General features: G+C 44.8%; 1 protein-coding gene across 1 annotated transcript in view; it reads right to left on the bottom strand.

Annotated features, from left to right (window-relative positions):
• The window catches only part of DHX40 (DEAH-box helicase 40), a 39,019-nt gene that overhangs the window by 2,572 nt on the left and 15,889 nt on the right, over nucleotides 1-20,558 (bottom strand). Inside the window, exons 8-17 of the mRNA XM_081313846.1 lie at nucleotides 18,794-18,893; nucleotides 16,025-16,111; nucleotides 14,711-14,893; nucleotides 13,651-13,731; nucleotides 13,086-13,254; nucleotides 6,102-6,205; nucleotides 3,627-3,735; nucleotides 2,872-2,966; nucleotides 2,563-2,632; nucleotides 528-756 (exon numbers count right to left, since the gene is read on the bottom strand). Of these exons, the coding sequence (XP_081169972.1) occupies nucleotides 528-756; nucleotides 2,563-2,632; nucleotides 2,872-2,966; nucleotides 3,627-3,735; nucleotides 6,102-6,205; nucleotides 13,086-13,254; nucleotides 13,651-13,731; nucleotides 14,711-14,893; nucleotides 16,025-16,111; nucleotides 18,794-18,893 (1,227 nt within the window). The remainder of the gene's footprint in view (nucleotides 1-527; nucleotides 757-2,562; nucleotides 2,633-2,871; nucleotides 2,967-3,626; nucleotides 3,736-6,101; nucleotides 6,206-13,085; nucleotides 13,255-13,650; nucleotides 13,732-14,710; nucleotides 14,894-16,024; nucleotides 16,112-18,793; nucleotides 18,894-20,558) is intronic.

Genomic DNA, 20,558 nt, shown 5'->3' with positions numbered 1-20,558 from the left:
CACTTGGCTTTTAGTAAAGCATAACTTTCACTAAAAGGGACGCGGTGGCTCAGTGGGTTAGGATGCTGAGCTTGTCGATCAGAAGGTCGGCAGTTTGGCGGGTCGAATCCCGAGTGCCAGATAGCAGAGTGAGCGCCTGTTACTCGTCCCAGCTTCTGCCAACCTAGCAGTTCGAAAGCACGTAAAAATGCAAGTAGAAAAATAGGGACCACTACGGTGGGAAGGTAACAGCGTTCCGTGCACCTTTGGCATCTAATCATGCCGGCCACATGACCACGGAGACGTCCTCGGACAAGCGCTGGCTCTTCGGCTTTGAAACGGAGATGAGCACCGGCCCCTAGAGTCGGAAACGACTAGCACGCATGTGCAGGGGAACCTTTACCTTTTTTTTAACTTTCACTACAAATGGAATCGAGGGTATTTCTTAGCTAAGGGAGCAAGTTGTGGCAGGTCTGACACCTCGTGTCTCAAGCCACCCAACCTAGACACGGATGACCTACTGAATGTCCCACCACTTTGAAGCTCACCGTTCTGTCTTTTGAGGTCTTCCTTCCTCCTCCAATTAGCCATTTCCTCCTCTGTCATGTTCTCCCGGGCCACGCTGCTCAGCTCATAAGCATCAACCTGGTGGAGCCGAGGAAGTAGATCCTGCACCCAGGCATAGCGAATTGGACACACCGTCCTCAAGTAAATCTTGGAGGTCACCACAACGTCATGGAAGAGGATCCAGTCCAGCTGGTCTTCCTGATCAAAGAGCTAAAAGCGGTCCAGGGTTTTAGGTAGAACATAGAACAATAGGGTTGGAAGGGATCTTGGAGGTCATTTAGTCCAGCCCCTGCTCAAGCAGGAGATAGGCACTGGAAATACTTGCCTCCTTGTGTTATTTGTAAAAATGACAAAGCTGGGATACATATACATGAAATGAAATTATTGTTTCTGGATGGCAATAGGGTTTTTTCCCCTGACCTGTGCTATGTGTAGTCCTGGACATATGAACACAATTAAACCCAAAGGTTCTGTTGCTAAGTGAGACCTTTGTTAAACTGAGTTTTTCCCCATTTTATGACCTTTTGTGCCACAGTTGTTAAGTAAATCACTGCCGTTGTTAAATTAGCAACACGGTTGTTCAGTGAATCTGGATTCCCCATTGACTTTGCTTATAAGGTTACAAAATGTGATCACATGGATCCAGGGTATTGCAACCGTCATAACTATGAGTCAGTTGCCAAGTGTCTGAATTTTGGATCACATGACCGTGGGGAACTGCAACAGTCGTAAATGTGTCAAATGATCATACGTCACTATTTTCAGTGCCGTAGTAACTTCAAATGGTCATTAAATGAACTGTTGTAAGTCAAGGACAACCGGTATTTCATCATGGTGGAACATCTGAATGGGTTTCCTTCTGTGGACAACAAACCTGGAGGTTGGGAAATAAGATAACCTCAAAGCACCTGAGGGCAGGAGAAGAAGCAACGGATGGAAACTAATCAAGGAGAGAAGCAACCTGGAACTAAGGAGAAATTTCCTGACAGTGAGAATAATTAACCAGTGGAACAACCTGCCTCCAGAAGCTGTGAATGCTCCATCACTGGAAGTTTTTAAGAGGAGACTGGACAGCCATTTGTCTGAAATGGTATAGGGTTTCCTGCCTGAGCAGGGGGTTGGACTAGAAGACCTCAAAGGTCCCTTCCAACTCTTCTATTCTATTCTATTCTATTCTATTCTATTCTATTCTATTCTATTCTATTCTATTCTATTCTATTCTATTCTATTCTATTCTATTCTTATTTCATTCTATTCTATTCTTATTTCATTCTATTCTATTCTATTCTATTCTATTCTATTCTATTCTATTCTATTCTATTCTATTCTATTCTATTCTATTCTATTCTATTCTATTCCTAGTCTAGTCTAGTCTAGTCTAGTCTAGTCTAGTCCTTATTGTCATTTTTTACTGTTGGCACAGAGGCACACATTAAAAATGAAATTCATTTGCCTGTTCTCAAGAGTGTACACATACATAGCACAAATAAAACATGCAATACACATACATATTTATATGTAAGGGCGTAGGTCTATACATATGTATATGGGTTGTTCATTTCTTCTCCGGCACTTGGTAATTAAGTAATTAACCTAATTACCAAGCCCAGAGATCAAGCCTACAGCCCAGCTACCAATCCAAGCTACTAATATTCAAACACATCTCAACACATGTATAGCATGTGTTTATACACGTGTTGTGTATGTGTACACTTCTGAGAGCAGGCAACAGAATTTCATTGTTGATATGTGCCAGTGTGCCCACAGTTAAAAAAACATGATAATAAAGATTATATTATCTAACAGGAATGTTCCTATTAGAAGAATCAAAGGTAACTTATTGCAGAGTGATGCCCAGTGCTTTACTCTAAGCCCCCATCCCAAAAACTAAGCAGCTGAATGACAGATCCAGGAAAGTCCAAAATGCAAAGGTTCGGCTCAAGAGGCTTTTCTCGCCAGGTCTTTAGAGCAAAATCTCCACCACCAGACAATAATTAACCAGAAGAGGCAACTTACAGCAGATGATGGATGAATATAGGCCACGCTACCGTGGCCATCCATGGTGCGAAAAGACTTTCCTGCAGACCTGGAATTAGAGCCCAAGGGGGGAAAAAAGGGGGGAGAGAAGATGAAGTTGCTTTGCCCCAATGCCAGAATGTCCCCCAAATTCCCCAAGGACTCCAGTTGGGAGGAAATCACAAAAGCCCCTTGCAACTCTGCAGCAAAAATTACGACCCCAAAGGCTGCATGCTTTGGGCATCGCTGTCTGCCCTACATTGACTTCAGCCCCCCCACCTCCATCCCACCCCAAATGGAAGGCCTTACCTACGTGCCACGTTGGCAAAATAACCTGCGCACAAACACCTCCTTAGGATCTCGTTTCGGGAACCATCAAAATCTTCCTTTTGGAAGTCTGGCAGCTGGAGAACAAAATCCCAGAAAGAAATATTCTTTTTATTGGGGTTAAAGAAAACTGTTTTGTTTAGGCCTTTTGCTTTTTGGGGGGTGGTGTTGCAATTTTATAAAAATCATGACGATGATTATCATTATAATTTTATTATGTTCTTTACTATGGATTTTTTTTAAAAAAGGTATTATCTGTCAAGGTAATGATTTAACAGTTAACCAGCTCATGTAATGTAAGATGTAATGAAGGGAATGACTCAGCAGGGTCTGTGTCTCTTTAAGAGCCAGCAGGGTCTGTGTCTCTTGAAGAGCCTTTGTATAAAGGGAAGGTTCCGCTGATGTGTTCTCTCTCTTCCGTTTCCTGCTGTAACGGTGGTGTGTATTAGCACGTGTATGTATATTGTTTCTGGTGTCTGATATTGTAGATAGTGTAAGATAAACCAACATTTAATATAGACCACTGTTTACTGTGATAACTCCTGGGTTATCTCGCACAATAAGGCTGTGCACACTCTAGCATTATCGCTAGTCCTTGACTGGATTGCTGTTCTCCAAAAGGTCTTAGAAAAACAGATAGACTGATAGATCTCGGACAGTGCTAGATGATCTCTGATTGATAGAAGATCAAAGCAAGCAAGAAGTAATCCAAGCTCCATTGGCAAGCTTTGATTTACCTGTTTCAGCCTGTTGATGATTTCACGAAGCTGTCGTTCCACACTGAATGCCAGCTTCACAGCTCTCCAGTGGACCCAATTTTCTTGACACCAAACAGAAGGAGACTCGCTGGAGAAGAGCATCAAGGCAGGAAAAGGAATAAAATTACCATATTTTCCGGCGTATAAGACGACCCGGCGTATAAGACGACCCCCGACTTTTAAGAAGATTTTTTAAGGTTTTTCGTCTTATACTCCGGAAAATACATGCGCTAGAGAGGCAGGCTTGGGGCAGCCATGCCGAGGCCGGCTGGTGAGGGCCGCTGTGTGGTCTGCGGGCGAGAGGGGCGCCAGGCCCGCCAGAAGTCCCCGGAAGTTTGTGGAATTTGGAACGGCCTGGCGGCCTGGAGCCACGCCGGAGATAGCTCGGTTGCGCGGGGCGGCCCGGCTTTGCAAGAACGGGGACACTCGACTGATTTATGTTTTTTTTCCGGCGTATAAGACGACCCGGCGTATAAGACGACCCCCCAACTTTTGAGATGATTTTCATGGGTTAAAAAGTAGTCTTATACGCCAGAAAATACAGTATATTGTTTCCCACCCAGTAGAAAACGTATAGGCTGCATTTTGCTGTATCCCTGTAGCCAGGAAGGAGCAGACTGACTTAGACAGGGGGCAGAGGTGAAGGGCTAGTATAGGTGCCAGATCTCATGAAGTGGCCTATTCTCTTGAAGCATATTTCGATGTCCTTGTTTGCAAATTCAGAAGGTTCAGAAAAAATATGCATTTTAAAATATATTGTTATGTGCTCAATAGCAAAATAAAACCCAGAAGCAAAGATTTACAGTGAGCCTTATTGGTTTGGTTTATTGTCCAGAAGTCAAGAAATGAATATTCAAAATCTTGGATGCTGAATAGAAAAACTCCAGTATTCATTACTTAATGAATTCATTAAAGTGGGATTTGTACCAGTTGTTTAAATTTCTTTTTCAAGATAAAACGTATAATGGTCCTTTTTGCCTACCCCCCCCCCAAAAAAAAACCTGACCTTGAAATATCCCAAATATCCATTCATCCCTATAACGGTTTTGAGACATTCCCATTTTGTCCACAGCCTCAGGGATCTCATTCATATATCTGTATCTTTGTGAATGTTCACGCCACTTGAAAATATTAATGACTCCTTGCTTAAGTATGATGTGCCATGACAACTTGAAGAAACGGTAGTTACAACTTCCAGCTCATCCAGATTTCTGCTTGAGAAGGGGGGAAGAATTTCCCACCATCATAATATTCTCATGAAAAATCCTCTACTACCAGCTTTCCACCACTTAACACAGTGTTTTTACAAACTTGGCAACTTTCAGAGGCGTGGACTTCAACTGCCAGAATTTCCCTGCCAGTCATGCTGGCTGGGGAATTCTGGGAGTTGAAGTCCACCCATCTGGCTGAAGAATACTGATGGAATTCAACATATCTGAAAGTATGCTGGCTGGGGAATTCTGGGAGTGGAAATCCAGCCATCTCAAAGCATGCTGGCTGGGGGAATTCTGGGAGTGGAAATCCAGCTGGTTAGAGAATTCTGGGAGCTGAAGTCCACACACCTTAAAGTTGCCAAGTTTGAAAAACACTAATATAATTTTCCCGATAAGCAGAAATGTATTCCCCATCTCTACCTCTGTCCTTTTTGCTATCAACAGCTTTTCTTAAAATTCTAGAGTAGGGGTGTCCAACCTTGGTAACTTTGAGACCTGTGGACTTCAACTCCCAGAATTCCCCAGCCAGCCATGCTAAAGTCCACTGATCTTAAAGTTGCCAAGGTTGGACACTTCTAACCTAGATTGTGTTCTAGCTATATTGGATAGGAATTCTGGGAGTTGAAGTCCCCTGGTCTTAAAGTTGCCAAGGTTCGGCATCCCTCCTCCAGGTTAAATGCAACCAACTTTTAATTTGCAAATAGGAGGTGACACAATTGGCATAAGGTTAACAAGGAGATTCTGGTCAAGAGGTTTTATAACTACTGTATAGCCCAGGGGTAGGCAACCTTGGCTCTTTTATGACTTGTGGACTTCAACTCCCAGAATTCCTGAGCCAGCATGGCTCAGCATGAAAACCTCTCCATTTCTCCTCAGCATGGCTGGCTCAGGAATTCTGGGAGTTGAAGTCCACGAGTCATAAAAGAGCCAAGGTTGCCTACCCCTGGTATAGCCATACCAGGCTACCAGGAAGCAATTTACATACATAAGCATCTGGCAGACTTTCTCCAGGCTTAAAAGCTAAACCAGACGAAACCTTCAGAAAGGGGGATGGGAGGACTTCAGCATGGCTGGCTAGGGAATTCTGGGAGATCTGACATCCATAGGTCTCAAAGTTGCCAAGATTGGACAACTCTGCTCTAGCCATTTATCATATCTTGCTGCCAGACCAGCCTTGAGGACTAAATATTCCCTGGTCCAGTTTTGCATTCAGCCAATTCTCTGAAGACTATTCGGTTACCTTGCTTTGCATTGCTCAAAGATGTTCAGGAGAGTCGTAAAGTCATTGTGTCCTCCCATTTCTAGAGAGAGTTTTTGGTGCCGTAGCTCAGCTTCCTTCTGCTTCTGTGGATCCCCTAAGGAAGGTGGAAATTGAAATAATTTTTTCTTTCTTTCTTTCTTTCTTTCTTTCTTTCTTTCTTTCTTTCTTTCTTTCTTTCTTTCTTTCTCTTTTTCTTTCTTTCTCTTTCTTTCTTTCTTTCTCTCTCTCTCTCTCTCTCTCTCTCTCTCTCTCTCTCTCTCTGTCTCTGTCTCTGTCTCTCTCTCTCTCTTTCTTTCCTTTGAAAAGCAAACTCACCATCATTCAAGAAGCACTGGATTGGCTGCTACCTTTTTTTTTTTAATAAACTGCCTACAGGTAATACCATTTAAAGAACTTAGCAACTTGAACAATGACAGATGTTATCCAGACCTCAAAATTAGACTCCCCGAAGGCCAATTTTGATTTGATGGCCAGCAAACGTGCTCCAGGGAGCATGGGAGCTGCCGTGCGCTCTGAAACACTTTTCTAAACTGAATCTCAACATTTTCAAATTCCTAATCACAGCCTATATATATATAGGTTTTCTATATTTAGAGAACAGTTTGCAGTCATTTTTCCCCAGGTTCTCTTTACAACTGTGATTCAACAGAGCCAGGTTGTAGATGCAGTGACACCAATTTTATACAATCATATTTAAGGTTGTTTTTTAGACAGGCATCCCCTCCCTCCCTCCCTCCCTCTTTCTTTTTCTCTTTCTTTCTTTCTCTTTCTTTCTTTTTCTTCTTTCCCTTTCTTCTTTCCTTTTCCTTTCTCTTTCTTTTCTTTTCTTTCCTTTCTTTTTTCTTTCTTTCTTTCCTTTCCCCTTCCTTCCTTCCTTCCTTCCTTCCTTTTCCTTCCTTCCTTCCTTCCTTCCTTCCTTCCTTCCTTCCTTCCTTCCTTCCTTCCTTCCTTCCTACCTTCGAATGTCTATGGAGGTCCCCAGTCATCCAGATCATGGTTGTGTCAAAGGTGCCTTTTCGAGAGGCACCTGGACTTGCTTGGTTTTTCTCTTTGAAGACGTTTCGCTTCTTCGCGCTGAAGAAGCTTCTTGCATGAGAAGCGAAACATCTTCCAAGAAAAAAACAAAACAGAGAGTCCAGTTGCCTCTCGAAAAAAGCGCCTTTCATAGCAAGAACCTGCATGCCTTTGAAATTGGGTGTTGGAAAAGCCCCCTGAGATGACCATGGATAAACAAGAAAACAAACCGATGTATCGTCAAATAAATCAACCCAGCGTTCTTACGCAAAGCACCGATGACCAGGCTCAAATTATCCTATTTTGGACATATGATGTGAAGACCTAGCGCTCTGGAGAAAGCTCTGATAGCGGGAAAGGTAGAAGGAAAGAGAAGAAGTGGGTGACCAACAGCAAGAGTGAAGGGACTCACAGCAGCGATGGGGGTACCACTAGAAGACCTGAAAGACCAGGTTGGGGATAAATTGTTATGAGTAATTATTAACTATTATGTATGATTATTTGATTTTTAATTATTATTTAACCATAAAGGTAAAGGTTCCCCCGCACATGCGTGCTAGTCGTTTCCGACTCTAGGGGCTGGTGCTCATCTCCGTTTCAAAGCCGAAGAGCCAGCGCTTGTCCGAGGACGTCTCCATGGTCATGTGGCCGGCATGACTAGACGCCAAAGGCGCACGGAACGCTGTTACCTTCCCACCGGAGTGGTCCCTATTTTTCTACTTGCATTTGTACGTGCTTCCGAACTGCTAGGTTGGCAGAAGCTGGGACGAGTAACAGGCGCTCACTCTGTTATGCGGCACTCGGGATTCGACCCGCCAAACTGCCGACCTTCTGATCGACAAGCTCAGCATCCTAACCCACTGAGCCACTGCGTCCCTATTATTTAACCATACATACTTATTAATAATTAAATTATTTTGAGAGCCAGTTTGGTCTAGTGCAGGGGTAGCCAACCTCGGTTCTTTTACGACTCATGGACTTCAACTCCCAGAATTCCTGAGCTGGCATGGCTCAGCATGGAAACCTCTCCCTTTCTCCTCAGCATGGCTGGCTCAGGAATTCTGGGAGTTGAAGTCCACGAGTCATAAAAGAGCCAAGGTTGCCTATCCCTGGGCTAGTGGTTAAGGCACCAGACTAGAAACCGGGAGATTGTGAATTCTACTCCCGTCTTAGCCAATGAAAGCCTGCTGGGTGACTTTGGGCCAATCACCAGAAGACAATGAGTTCTAGTCCTGCCTTAAGGATGAAAGCTGGCTGGGTGACTTTGGGCCAGTCCCTCTCTCAGCCCAACCCACCTCACAGGGTTGTTGTGTGGAAAACAGGAAGGAAAAAAGAATATTGTGTGTATAAATAAATTTACATTTTTTTTTTAAAAAAAAAAACATAAATTCCTTTTTTGGATAGTAGAGAATCCCTAGAGTGGATCAGGCTGAATGCTTTTGGTTTAATTTTTTTTTTCTGAAGAACGTTTAAGAGACAAAACAAAGGTATTAAACTTTGCAGAAGCTTAACAAACCTACTTAAAAACTGTCTTCAAATGTCTTTGCACTTTCTGGAGGAGCAGTGATTCTCCTAACTCCCAACATAATGACCACTTTTTAAAAAGAAGATTCTTTTGCTTTTTCAAGCACCATCAAGGTTAGAGGGGGAAAAAAATAAATAAAGGATATTCACAGTACAAAACTTTCCAAGCCACAAATCTGTCCAGTAGTGACTTTTTGCTGCCAAAAACAATTATTCTGGAAAACTTTGCTGTTTGGCACTTTCTACTTCATATCATCCCCTTCATGGATTACTGCCTTGTCGTGGCGAAGGGGCTTGCGTAATTCAATGAAGCTATAAGCTATGCCGTGCAGGGCCACCCAAGACGGACAGGTCATAGCAGAGAGTTCTGACAAAACGTGATCCACTGGAGAAGGAAATGGCAAACCACTCCAGTATCTTTGCCATGAAAACCCTATGGACAGTACCAAAAGGCAAAACGATATGACGCTGGAAGATGAGCCCCTCAGGTCGGAAGGTGTCCAATATGCTACTGGGGAAGAGCAGAGGGCTAGTACTAGTAGCGCCAGAAAGAATGAAGCGACTGGGCCAAAGCCGAAAGGACGCTCAGCTGTGGATATGTCTGGTGGTGAAAGGAAAGTCCGATGCTGTAAAGATTTTTTCTCCATAGGAACCTGGAATGTAAGATCCATGAATCAAGGAAAACTGGACGTGGTCAAACAAGAGATGACAAGACTGAACATTGACATCTTAGGTATCAGCGAACTAAAATGGACAGGAATGGGTGAATTTAATTCAGATGACCATCAGGTATACTACTGCGGGCAAGAATCCCTCAGAAGAAATGGAGTAGCCTTCATAGTCAATAAAAGAGTAGGAAAAGCAATACTGGGATACAATCCTCAAAATGACAGAATGATCTCAGTTCGAATCCAAGGCAAACCATTCAATATCACAGTAGTCCAGGTCTATGCCCCAACCACCAGTGCTGAAGAGGATGAAATTGACCAGTTCTATGAAGCACTACAGCACCTTATAGAACTAACACCAAAAAATGATGTTCTTATCATCATGGGGGATTGGAATGCTAAAGTAGGAAGCCAAAAGATAACTGGAATAACAGGCAAGTTTGGCCTTGGAGTGCAAAATGAAGCAGGGCACAGGCTGATAGAATTCTGTCAAGAGAATACAATGGTCATAGCAAACACTCTTTTCCAACAACCCAAGAGACGGCTCTACACATGGACATCACCAGATGGTCAACACAGAAATCAGATTGACTATATGCTCTGCAGCCAAAGATGGAGAAGCTCTATACAGTCAGTAAAAACAAGACCAGGAGCTGACTGTGGCTCAGACCATGAGCTTCTCCTTGCAAAGTTTAGGCTTAAACTGAAGAAAGTAGGGAAAAGCACTAGGCCACTCAGGTATGAATTAAATCATATCCCTGTTGAATATACAGTAGAGGTGACAAATAGATTTAAGGAATTAGATCTGATAGACAGAGTGCCTGAAGAACTATGGACAGAGGTTCGCGACATTGTACAACAGGTAGCAACCAAAACCATCCCAAAGAAAAAGAAATGCAAGAAAGCAAAATGGCTGTCTGAGGAAGCTTTGCAAATAGCTGAGGAAAGGAGGGAAGCGAAAGGCAAGGGAGAAAAAGAAAGATACACCCAATTGAATGCAGAATTCCAGAGAATAGCTAGAAGAGATAAGAATGCCTTCTTAAATGAACAGTGCAAAGAAATAGAAGAAAATAATAGAATAGGGAGGACCAGAGATCTTTTCAAGAAAATTGGAGAAATGAAGGGAACGTTTAATGCAAAAATGGGCATGATAAAGGACCAAAATGGCAGGGACCTAACAGAGGCAGAAGAGATTAAGAAGAGGTGGCAAAATTACACAGAAGAACTATACAAGAATGAGCTTAACGTCCCTGATAATCACAATGAGGTGGTCACTGACCTCGAGCCAGACATCCTAGAATGTGAAGTGAAGTGGGCCTTAGAAAAGCTGAGCAACAACAAAGCTAATGGAAGTGACAGTATTCCAGCTGAGCTATTCAAAATCTTAAAAGACAATGCAGTAAAAGTGCTACACTCAATTTGCCAGCAAATTTGGAAAACTCAACAATGGCCACAGGATTGGAAAAGATCAGTTTACATTCCAATTCCAAAGAAAGGCAGTGCCAAAGAATGTTCAAACTATCGCACCATTGCACTCATTTCTCATGCTAGTAAAGTCATGCTTAAAATCCTACAAGCTAGACTTCAGCAGTATGTGGATCGAGAACTACCAGAAGTGCAGGCAGGATTTCGAAGAGGCAGAGGAACTAGAGATCAAATTGCCAACATACGCTGGATCATGGAGAAAGCTAGGGAGTTCCAGAAAAACATCTACTTCTGCTTCATTGACTATGCTAAAGCCTTTGATTGTGTGGATCATAACAAACTGTGGCAAGTTCTTAAAGAGATGGGAGTACCAGACCATCTTATTTGTCTCTTGAGAAACCTATATGCGGGTCAAGAAGCAACAGTGAGAACTGGACACGGAACCACTGATTGGTTCAAAATTGGGAAAGGAGTCCGGCAAGGCTGTATACTGTCGCCCTGCCTATTTAACTTATATGCAGAGCACATCATGAGAAAGGCAGGGCTAGATGAATCAAAAGTTGGAATTAAGATTGCCGGAAGAAATATCAACAACCTAAGATACGCAGATGATACCACTCTAATGGCAGAAAGTGAAGAAGAACTAAAGAGCCTCTTGTTGCAGGTGAAGAAGGAGAGTGCAAAACTTGGGTTGAAACTTAACATTAAGAAAACCAAGATCATGGCATCTGGCCCTCTCAATTCCTGGCAAATAGATGGGGAAGAAATGGAGGTAGTGACAGATTTTATTTTCCTGGGCTCCAAGATCACTGCAGATGGGGACTGTAGCCAAGAAATTAAAAGACGCTTGCTCCTGGGGAGGAAAGCCATGGCAAATCTAGACAGCACACTAAAAAGCAGAGACATCACCCTGTCAACAAAAGTGCGTATAGTCAAGGCTATGGTCTTCCCAGTTGCAACGTATGGCAGTGAAAGTTGGACCATAAGAAAGGCTGAGCGCCAAAGAATTGAGGCCTTTGAACTGTGGTGCTGGAGAAGACTCCTGCGAGTCCCTTGGACCGCAAGGCGATCAAACCGGTCAGTCCTAGAGGAGATCAATCCTGACTGCTCTTTAGAAGGCCAGATCCTGAAGCTAAAACTCAAGTACTTTGGCCACCTAATGAGAAGGAAGGACTCACTGGAGAAGAGCCTAATGCTGGGAAAGATCGAGGGCAATAGAAGAAGGGGACGACAGAGAATGAGGTGGCTGGATGGAGTCACTGAAGCAGTAGGCGTGAGCTTAAATGGACTCCAGAAGATGGTAGAGGACAGGAAGGCCTGGAGGAATGTTGTCCATAGGGTCGCGATGGGTCGGACACGACTTCGCAGCTAACAACAACAACAACACTTCATATCATTTTGGAGGACAACAGAAAAGGCCATTTATTGTTCAACAGCGTGCCTGGCTGAGGAATTCTGGGAGTTGAAGTCCACAAGTCATGATTTATGTGGTCGCTAAGAGTTGACAATGACTTGATGGCCCCTAATCTATCCCAAATCAATCAAACCAAACCACATTACAGTTGATTTTGTCACAACCTAAAGTGTAGTTTAGAAAAAAGGGGCTTTCAGGAAAGACAATGTTACAGTAATGCTTTCGTTCTGGCTTCGCTGGTGTTCCACAATGCAAAATGAGTGATGATAAATGATTAAAATTGCTCAAAGCATCACAGGACCATCCATTTATTTTGGCCACAAAGACCAAAGAGGTCAAAAATCAACAGTTTACTGAGACCATCATCTTTGGACAACCCTGGTTATCATCATGCATCCTGCAGCGTTCACTCATTTGCAACTGGAATCAGTGACTTATTAAATACACTTCTTAAATCTCTTGCTTTCCTGGGTGCCTGGTTCTAGATCTCCACTTTCCTAGATGCTTGGTCCTAGTTCTCCAGTTTCTTGGATGCCTGGTCCTAGATTTTCACTTTCCTGAAAGCCTGGCCCTAGATATGACATCCATTTTTCATGGAAGCCTTATTCTAGATCTCTGCTTTCCCCCAGAAGCTTCATTCCAGACCTTGCTTTCCTGGAAGATTCATTCTAGATCTCAGCTTTCCCCAGAAAGTTTCATTCTAGATCTCTGCTTTTCCAGAAGCTTCATTCTAGATCCTTGCTTTCCAGGAAGCCAGGTACTAGATCTCTGCTTCCCTAGAAGTCTGGTTTCACGACTACCTCTCCCCACAGAACATATGCGATTGTGACTGATCAGGTTCCAACCATACCACACCATAGTAAAATGTGGGTCTTGACAGGATAATGACCAGCCACTGCCACCATCTCCCAATCCCACCTTTTTCTCACCTGGATGAATGAAGACCTTCTCCACAGACAACATGGCTGCAATGGGGAGCAGCAAGTCATCACAGCCCAGAGAGGCAGCCTTGAGGACGGCACAGGACAAGTTAGGAGGCAGAGGAAGCCAAACCATGAGCTGGCCCAATTTGGTCACGTGACCTTGCCTAGCATTTGAGGATGGGAGAGGAGATTCGTGAAGGAGTATATTCTTCAATTAACTGTCTCACCCAGTTCAACCATCACCTAGGGAAGATTAGCCCATTGGGTGACTCAGGAACATCCCATTAAGTTTATCAATGTAGGAGAGGACCAGGCTGAGCCTGAGGGAGGGGTCAAACGTGTCCTCAGTCTTCAGTCCCTTTGCCCCCACAAGAGATCTGAATCCATCCCACTTTTCATTCTGTTGACTCTTCTCTACCGCCCATTCGCTCTGACCGTTAGTAGATCAGATTCTTGTAGAGAGCATGAGCTTGCAATACATTTTTATATTCATTTGAACTGCCTGGACTTCCCCTGGCTTGCCAATCAAGATTTATTTCTTTGAAAGCTCTGCAGTTTACCTGTCAATTGCTCCGCATTGATAGAGCTGCTTGAGGGCGACTAGAATGTGCTTCTCATCCGGAGGGTCCAAATATGGAAATCTATCAAGGGTAAAGAAGATGATCTTGATGGAAGAGAGGAGAGGACTGTTAACTAAAAGGGACTGAAATGTTTAAAATCCAGAATAATGGGATAACATTAGGAAGCGATTCAGGAAGACACCTCCCTAATTCGAGGAGGAGGAGGAAGAGGAGGAAAGGGGGCAGGAGGAAGAAGAGAAGAGGAGGAAGAGGAGGAGGAGAAGGAAGAGGGGGAGGAAGAAGAGGAGGAGGAGGAGGAAGAGGACATGCAGCACAATCAGACTTATAAGATTCTGTAAATTCTAGCCAAATTCAGCAAAATGAGCTTTAGTCTTCCTGTGGAGTTGATTTCCTGATCCGGTCTACCTGGTGGAGCTGGCAAAACCAATGTGGAAATCAATAAAAGCACCATCTGATTTATTTAGGCTGTGCAGAATTCCTGGTTGGAAAACATAATCTCCAAATACAGGTAGTCCTCGGCTTACAATCATTCGTTTAGTGACTGTCTGAACTTCTTACAGCGGCATTGAAAAAAGGGACTTAGGACCGTTTTTCATGTGACCACTGCAGCGTCCCCACAGCCATAGGATCAAAACTCAGGACGCTTGGCATCTGGCTCATATTTATGACGGTGGCGGTATCCCGGGATTACACGATCCCCTTCTGACAAGCCAAGTCAACGGGGAAAGTCAGATTCACTTAACAACCACCTTACTAACTTAACAACTGCAGCGATTCACTTAACAACTGTGGCAAGGGAGGTCGTAAAATGGGGCCAAACTCACTAGACAACTATCTTGCTTAGCAACAGAAATTATGGGCTCAGTTGTGGTCATAAATTGAGGACTACCTGTACCACATTTTCAACTTCTCTTCCCCAACAATAAACTTGCAGGGTAGGCTGGGCAGAGAAGAAAACAATAGCTCCAGACCGTGAGCGCCAATCGGAACATGGCTTCCTAACTCAGCATTTGTCGAATGAGACCCGTGCAAGGGTTACCTGATGACATTGTGGATGGCCAGGCACTTCAAAGTCAGCATCACTGAGGTCAAACTGGTCCGTTGGATCTCTGGAACCATGTGGTCAGGCATGCACTGTTCCCAGAATTCCTTGCTGTAGACCCGGAAACATTTCCCAGAGGCCGTTCTACCGGCTCGGCCTGCACGCTGCGCCGCCTCGCTCCTAGAGGCAGTACATTGAAAAACACATCTCAGCTTCTGATTGGACAAAATTCTGAAATGTTGCCTGGCTCGTGGACCTCTTTGGTCTTAAGACAGAGTTCCCAGAGGGAAAGGGAAGAGCAGAGAAGTGTGTCCGTGCGCGCGTGCATGCACAAACAGGCGCATGTACAATGGCGCCAGTACCTGCTCACATGCGCAAGTGAACTGCGTGCACCCGCGGCAGTGCAGGCGATAGTGCTGGTGCCTACGTGCCGTGCAAGCGGGATGCTAGCACCCGCAAACAGGCCGCTAGTGACCACGCACATGCGCAAACAGGCTGCTAGCGACTGTGTGATGCTGATGGTGGCGTAGCACCCCGCGCATGCGCAAACGGGGCTGCCAGCACAAGTGGGGGTGCACGCATGTGTACATGCCCTCGCCAGCCATTTCTGTGGCCCGCTGGCCACAGGTTCAAGACCCTCTGTCTTAAGAGGCAAGGCAAGTTTCCCACAATGTTATGTGGTAGTGATCGGAGGAGGAGAAGTAATCTGAGTCTGTCATCTGCGCCTCTATATCTGTCTTGTTTGGCACTGCAACCAAGCAAGACGGACATGGATTTCAATGAAGAGTTAGGGCTGCAGAAAAAAACAGTCGCAACCAGCCTGCCTTCCACTGAGGACATCTATATTTCAGGAGCCAGAAAGAGGGCTGAGAAAATATCTACAGACCCCTGCACAATCTGGACATAAACAAAACCTCTAGATTCTGCTGAACACCGTGAGAGTCTGAAACCTTTCCAAGGACACCACAGCGGGTGTGGAGAAGAAGCAGACGGTTCCCATAACAAAGTGAAATTGTTTGCATGGAGTACGGGGGAGGTTGGGGGTTTGCCCGGGTAAATTATTATTTAATTCTATGAAGTGGCGTCTGGGAACCTCAGAGTTAGTTTTGCTTCGACATTACCATGCCATGTATTCAATAAACAGTAAGTTTTTCGAAAATGGAATGAATTACTTGGATTCTCGAGTTGGATGTTGACAGACTGACTTAATGACCACATTGCATATAATAACAGAGGTTCCTATCTGAATTGTGGTCGTAAGTTGAGGACTACCTGGATGCAAAGCTCAACCAAGATTTCCATCAGGCTTACTTCGAAATTGGCACCACCTCCAGCACATCCAAGCCAACTCTTGGGTTGTGGCTTAACTGCTTCACAAACCCACTATCAACCACATACCTGGGGGGAAAAAAAGGGAAGACAGAAATGTAAGTCTTACCAAATTGGGAGCGCACCTCTATTCACATGGTTAAGGCCAAACATCTTAAATCAGAAAAGCATCAGAAAGGAAACTGTAAATAATACCGATTAAAGGTAACGACTTCTCTTTCTAGACACGGCTCAGACAATTGGGCCTGACTGAAAAGACCAGCAGTCAGTTTGGTCCAAGTTTTAAGGCGCCAGGATAGAAAAATGGGGAGGGTGAGATGGTGACTGACTATTGGCCAGTCAATTGCTCTCAGCCTACCTCACCGGGTTGTTCTTGTAGTGAAAAATAGAAGGTGGGAGGTGTGTTCTAGAATAAACAGGTAGGTAGGTAGGTGGATGGATGGATAGATGATAAATAGATGGATGATAGATGATTTATATATATATATATATATATATATATATATATATATATATATATATATATATATATATATATATATATATATAGAGAGAGAGAGAGAGAGAGAGAGAGAGAGAGAGAATGTTGAATGCTCCAATACTGGAAGTTTTTAAGAAGAGATTGGACAGCCATTTGTCTGAAATGGTATAGGGTTTCCTGCCTGAGCAGGGGTTGGACTAGATGACCTCCAAGGTCCCTTCCAACTTTATTATTATTATTATTATTATTATTATTATTATTATTATTATTATTATTATTATTATTATTATTATTATTGAGAGATGATGGATGAGATAGATAGATAGATAGATAGATAGATAGATAGATAGATAGATAGATAGATAGATAGATAGATAACCTTTATTGTCATTTTTTTACTGTGGGCACAACGGCACACATTAAAAATGAAATTTAGTTGCTTGCTTTCAAAATGTACACATACATAACACACATTGAAAAACATGCTGTATACAACATATCTACAGACCCGCACCCCCACATATACATAACAATAAACTATGGTTAACTGAATCACTGCAGTTCTTAAGTTACTAACCCAGTTGTTGAGTGATAAAATAACCTTTTTTGTCATTTTTTTTACTGTGAGCACAACGGCACACATTAAAAATGAAATTTAGTTGCCGGCTCTCAAAGTGAAACACATACATGGCACACACCTAAACATACTATATATAACATATGTATAGACCCACACCCCTACATATACATAACAAATAAATGTTAAATACTGTCCAACTTGAATATATAATGGAAGGAGGAAGCTTGAGAATTCACAAGGTTAATGCTGTATGGAATGAAACTATGGCTGAATCTGGATGTTCTGCTACGGATACCACGAAGCCCCCCCCTCCCAGAAGGGAACAAGGAACACAGGTCATGGAGAGGATGTGTAGCGTCCCAGACAATTATGCGGACCCTGCTCAAGCAATGCTTCTGTGCCATGTGCTGGATGGGAGGGAGGGAACTGCCAAGGATCTTTTCGGCTGTCCTCACCACTCTCTGCACCGCCTTCCTGTCTGAAGCAGGGGTACTTCCAAACCAGACTGTGATGCAGTATGACAGGATGCTCTCGATCATTCCCCTGTAGAAAGTGGTCAGGACAGGGGAAGGAAGATGTGCTTTTCTCACGCGACGCAGAAAATGATCGCTGCTTTAGGTTATTTGTATAAATAATAAAGGCAAGGTACAAATAAATAAAGTTAATAATAAGTTTTAGACATTATTAAAAAGCACACGATCCTCAGCCTGGAGTTTCCTACTTTGCACGCAGGACCACCAACGTGATGGCAGACTCCTTCCTTGAGGAGTCATGCCTCCATATGACCCACTTTACGACCTTCATGACCTACGACCGTAATTGCCAGGCTCAATTACAGGTAGTCCTCAACTTAGGACCACAATTTGAACCCTTCTGTTGCTGAGTGAGACATTTGTTCAGTGAATTTTTCCCCATTTTACTACTTTTCTTACCACATTGGTTAAATGAATCAATTTCAGTCGTAAATTCAGTAACACGGTTATTAAGTGAATCTGGCTTCCCCCAATGCCTTTGCTTGTCAGAAGGTCACAAAAGGGGATCACATGACCCCCCTCAGGACACTGAAACCGTCGTAAAGATGAGTCAGTTGCCAAGGGTCTGAATTTAGATGCTGTGACTCTAGGAATGCTGCGATGGTCCTAAGACACTTTTCAAAGTATTGCTGTAACTTCCAACGGCTACTAAATAAATGTTTGTAAATCGAAGACAATCTGTACAGTTGTAACTTGATGACTAACTGGATTAAACGACTCCATAGTTCCGTGGTGGCGAACCTATGACATGCGTGCCACAGGTGGCACACAGAGCCCTCTCTGTGGGAATGCGGGCCGTCGCCCCAGTCCTAGGCCTTCAGCTTGGTTTTATAAAACCTTTTCGCTTTAGGCCTCCACCGCCATGTCCCCCAAAAAAGGTTCAGTCGATCAATCAATTTCAACTTCTTGCAGGAAAAAAGATGATCTTGGAAAGTTGGAGTTGATTGAACTTTTTAGTCCCACCCAGTCTGCCGTTACCACCACAGCCACGCCCACCCAATGGGCCACGCCCACCCAATGGGCCACGCCCACCCGGCACCCGACGATACATAAGTGGGTTTTGGGTTGCAGTTTGGGCACTCGGTCTCTAAAAGGTTCGCCATCACTGGCATAGTTCAACCACAGGCCCAGCTGAACATCCAGTCGAGAACTCTTACTTGATCCCATCAATGGTCAAAGACGTTGCTGCGATATTTGTGGACACGACGCATTTCCTGATCCCTGGCGGAGGTGGCAGGAATATCCGTCTCTGCTGATCTAAGTGACAAAAACAGCGTCAGAAGAATGCAATGGAGGAAAGTGACACCTGTCTCTGAAGGTCTGCAGGTTTTGTATAGACTAAAAGCAAAACCTTGTTAAATTGGACTCGGCCACAATCCAGTCGCCAGCCGGGCGAGACAGCAAAGAGTGATCTGACCTGGACTACAACTGCTATCATCCTCAGCCAGCACAGTTGAAGACATTGGGAACGCTTCATGGGAGATGAAGCGTCGGAGACGGGGCCTAGAGAGCGTTTGGAGGTCCAGCCGATCTGAATCCGACCGATTGCGACTAAGAACCCATATTAGGTCTTATCTCGCAGCGATGAGGGTAGCGAGATCTAACTACTTCGCTGCCCTCATCGCGTCCGCAGATAATCGCCCGGCCGCCCTGTTTAGGGTGACCCGCTCCCTCCTTAATCAGGAGGTGAGTGGGGAACCCTTGCAGGGGCGTGCCGAGGAATTTAGTCAACATCTGTTGGACAAAATCGCTCGGACCGGTTTGGACTCCGACTGGGCAGTATCGGACGATCAGGACACGAGCGGTCTTGTCAATGTCACCTGGGAGGAGTTTGATCCTGTGACTCCGGAGGAAGTGGACAGGATCATGGGGAGGCTGAGCTCCACATGTTTATTGGACCCGTGCCCTTCCTGGCTGGTTTATGCAGCCCGGGAGGGGACACGAGGCTGGTTCCAGGCGGTTATATCTGCCTCTCTGAGTGAGGGTAGTTTTCCCGCCGCCTTGAAAGAGGCGGTGGTGAGACCTCTCCTCAAGAAGCCTGCCTTGGACCCGGCTGTTTTGAATAACTTTCGTCCGGTCTCCAACCTTCGCTTTCTTGCGAAGGTTGTTGAGAGTGTGGTGGCGCATCAGCTCCCTCTGGTCCTGGATGAAGCGGATTATCTAGACCCGTACCAATCGGGCTTCAGGCCCGGGTACAGCACGGAGACGGCATTGGTCGCGCTGGTGAATGATCTCTGGAGGGCCCGGGACAGGGGATATTCCTCTGTTCTAGTCCTATTAGACCTCTCAGCGGCTTTCGATACCATCGACCATGGTATCCTGCTGCGGCGTCTCAGGGGATTGGGAGTGGGAGGCACGGTTCTTCAGTGGTTCTCCTCCTATCTCCTGGGACGCTCGCAGTCGGTGTTGGCAGGGGGGCAGAGGTCGACCGCGAGGCCTCTCGCTTGTGGAGTCCCTCAGGGGTCGGTCCTCTCGCCTCTCCTGTTCAACATCTACATGAAACCGCTGGGTGAGATCATTCGTGGTTTTGGAGTTGGGTATCATCAGTATGCTGATGATACCCAACTTTTCATTTCGACCCCAAACCACCCCAGTGATGCCCTCGACGTGATGTCCCGGTGCCTGGAGGCGGTCCGGGTCTGGATGGGGAGGAACAGGCTTCGACTCAACCCTGACAAGACTGAGTGGCTGTGCGTACCGGCATCTCGGGATATTCAGGATATCCCACCCCTCATTATGGGGGGTGAGTCATTATCTCCTGTAGATAGGGCTCGCAACTTGGGAGTCCTCCTAGATTCACAACTCTCCTTAGAAGACCATATTGTAGCTGTGACTAGGGGGGCCTTCGCCCAGGTTCGCCTGGTGCGCCAGTTGCGGCCCTATCTAGACCGGGATGCCTTGCATACGGTCACTCATGCGCTC

The sequence above is a fragment of the Vipera berus genome (genome assembly GCF_964194415.1).
Source record: "Vipera berus genome assembly, chromosome: 1".
In the NCBI taxonomy this organism is placed as follows: Eukaryota; Metazoa; Chordata; class Lepidosauria; order Squamata; family Viperidae; genus Vipera; species Vipera berus.
The sequence above is the reverse complement of the archived record's forward strand: the minus strand, read 5'-3'. Positions and strand labels throughout refer to the sequence as shown.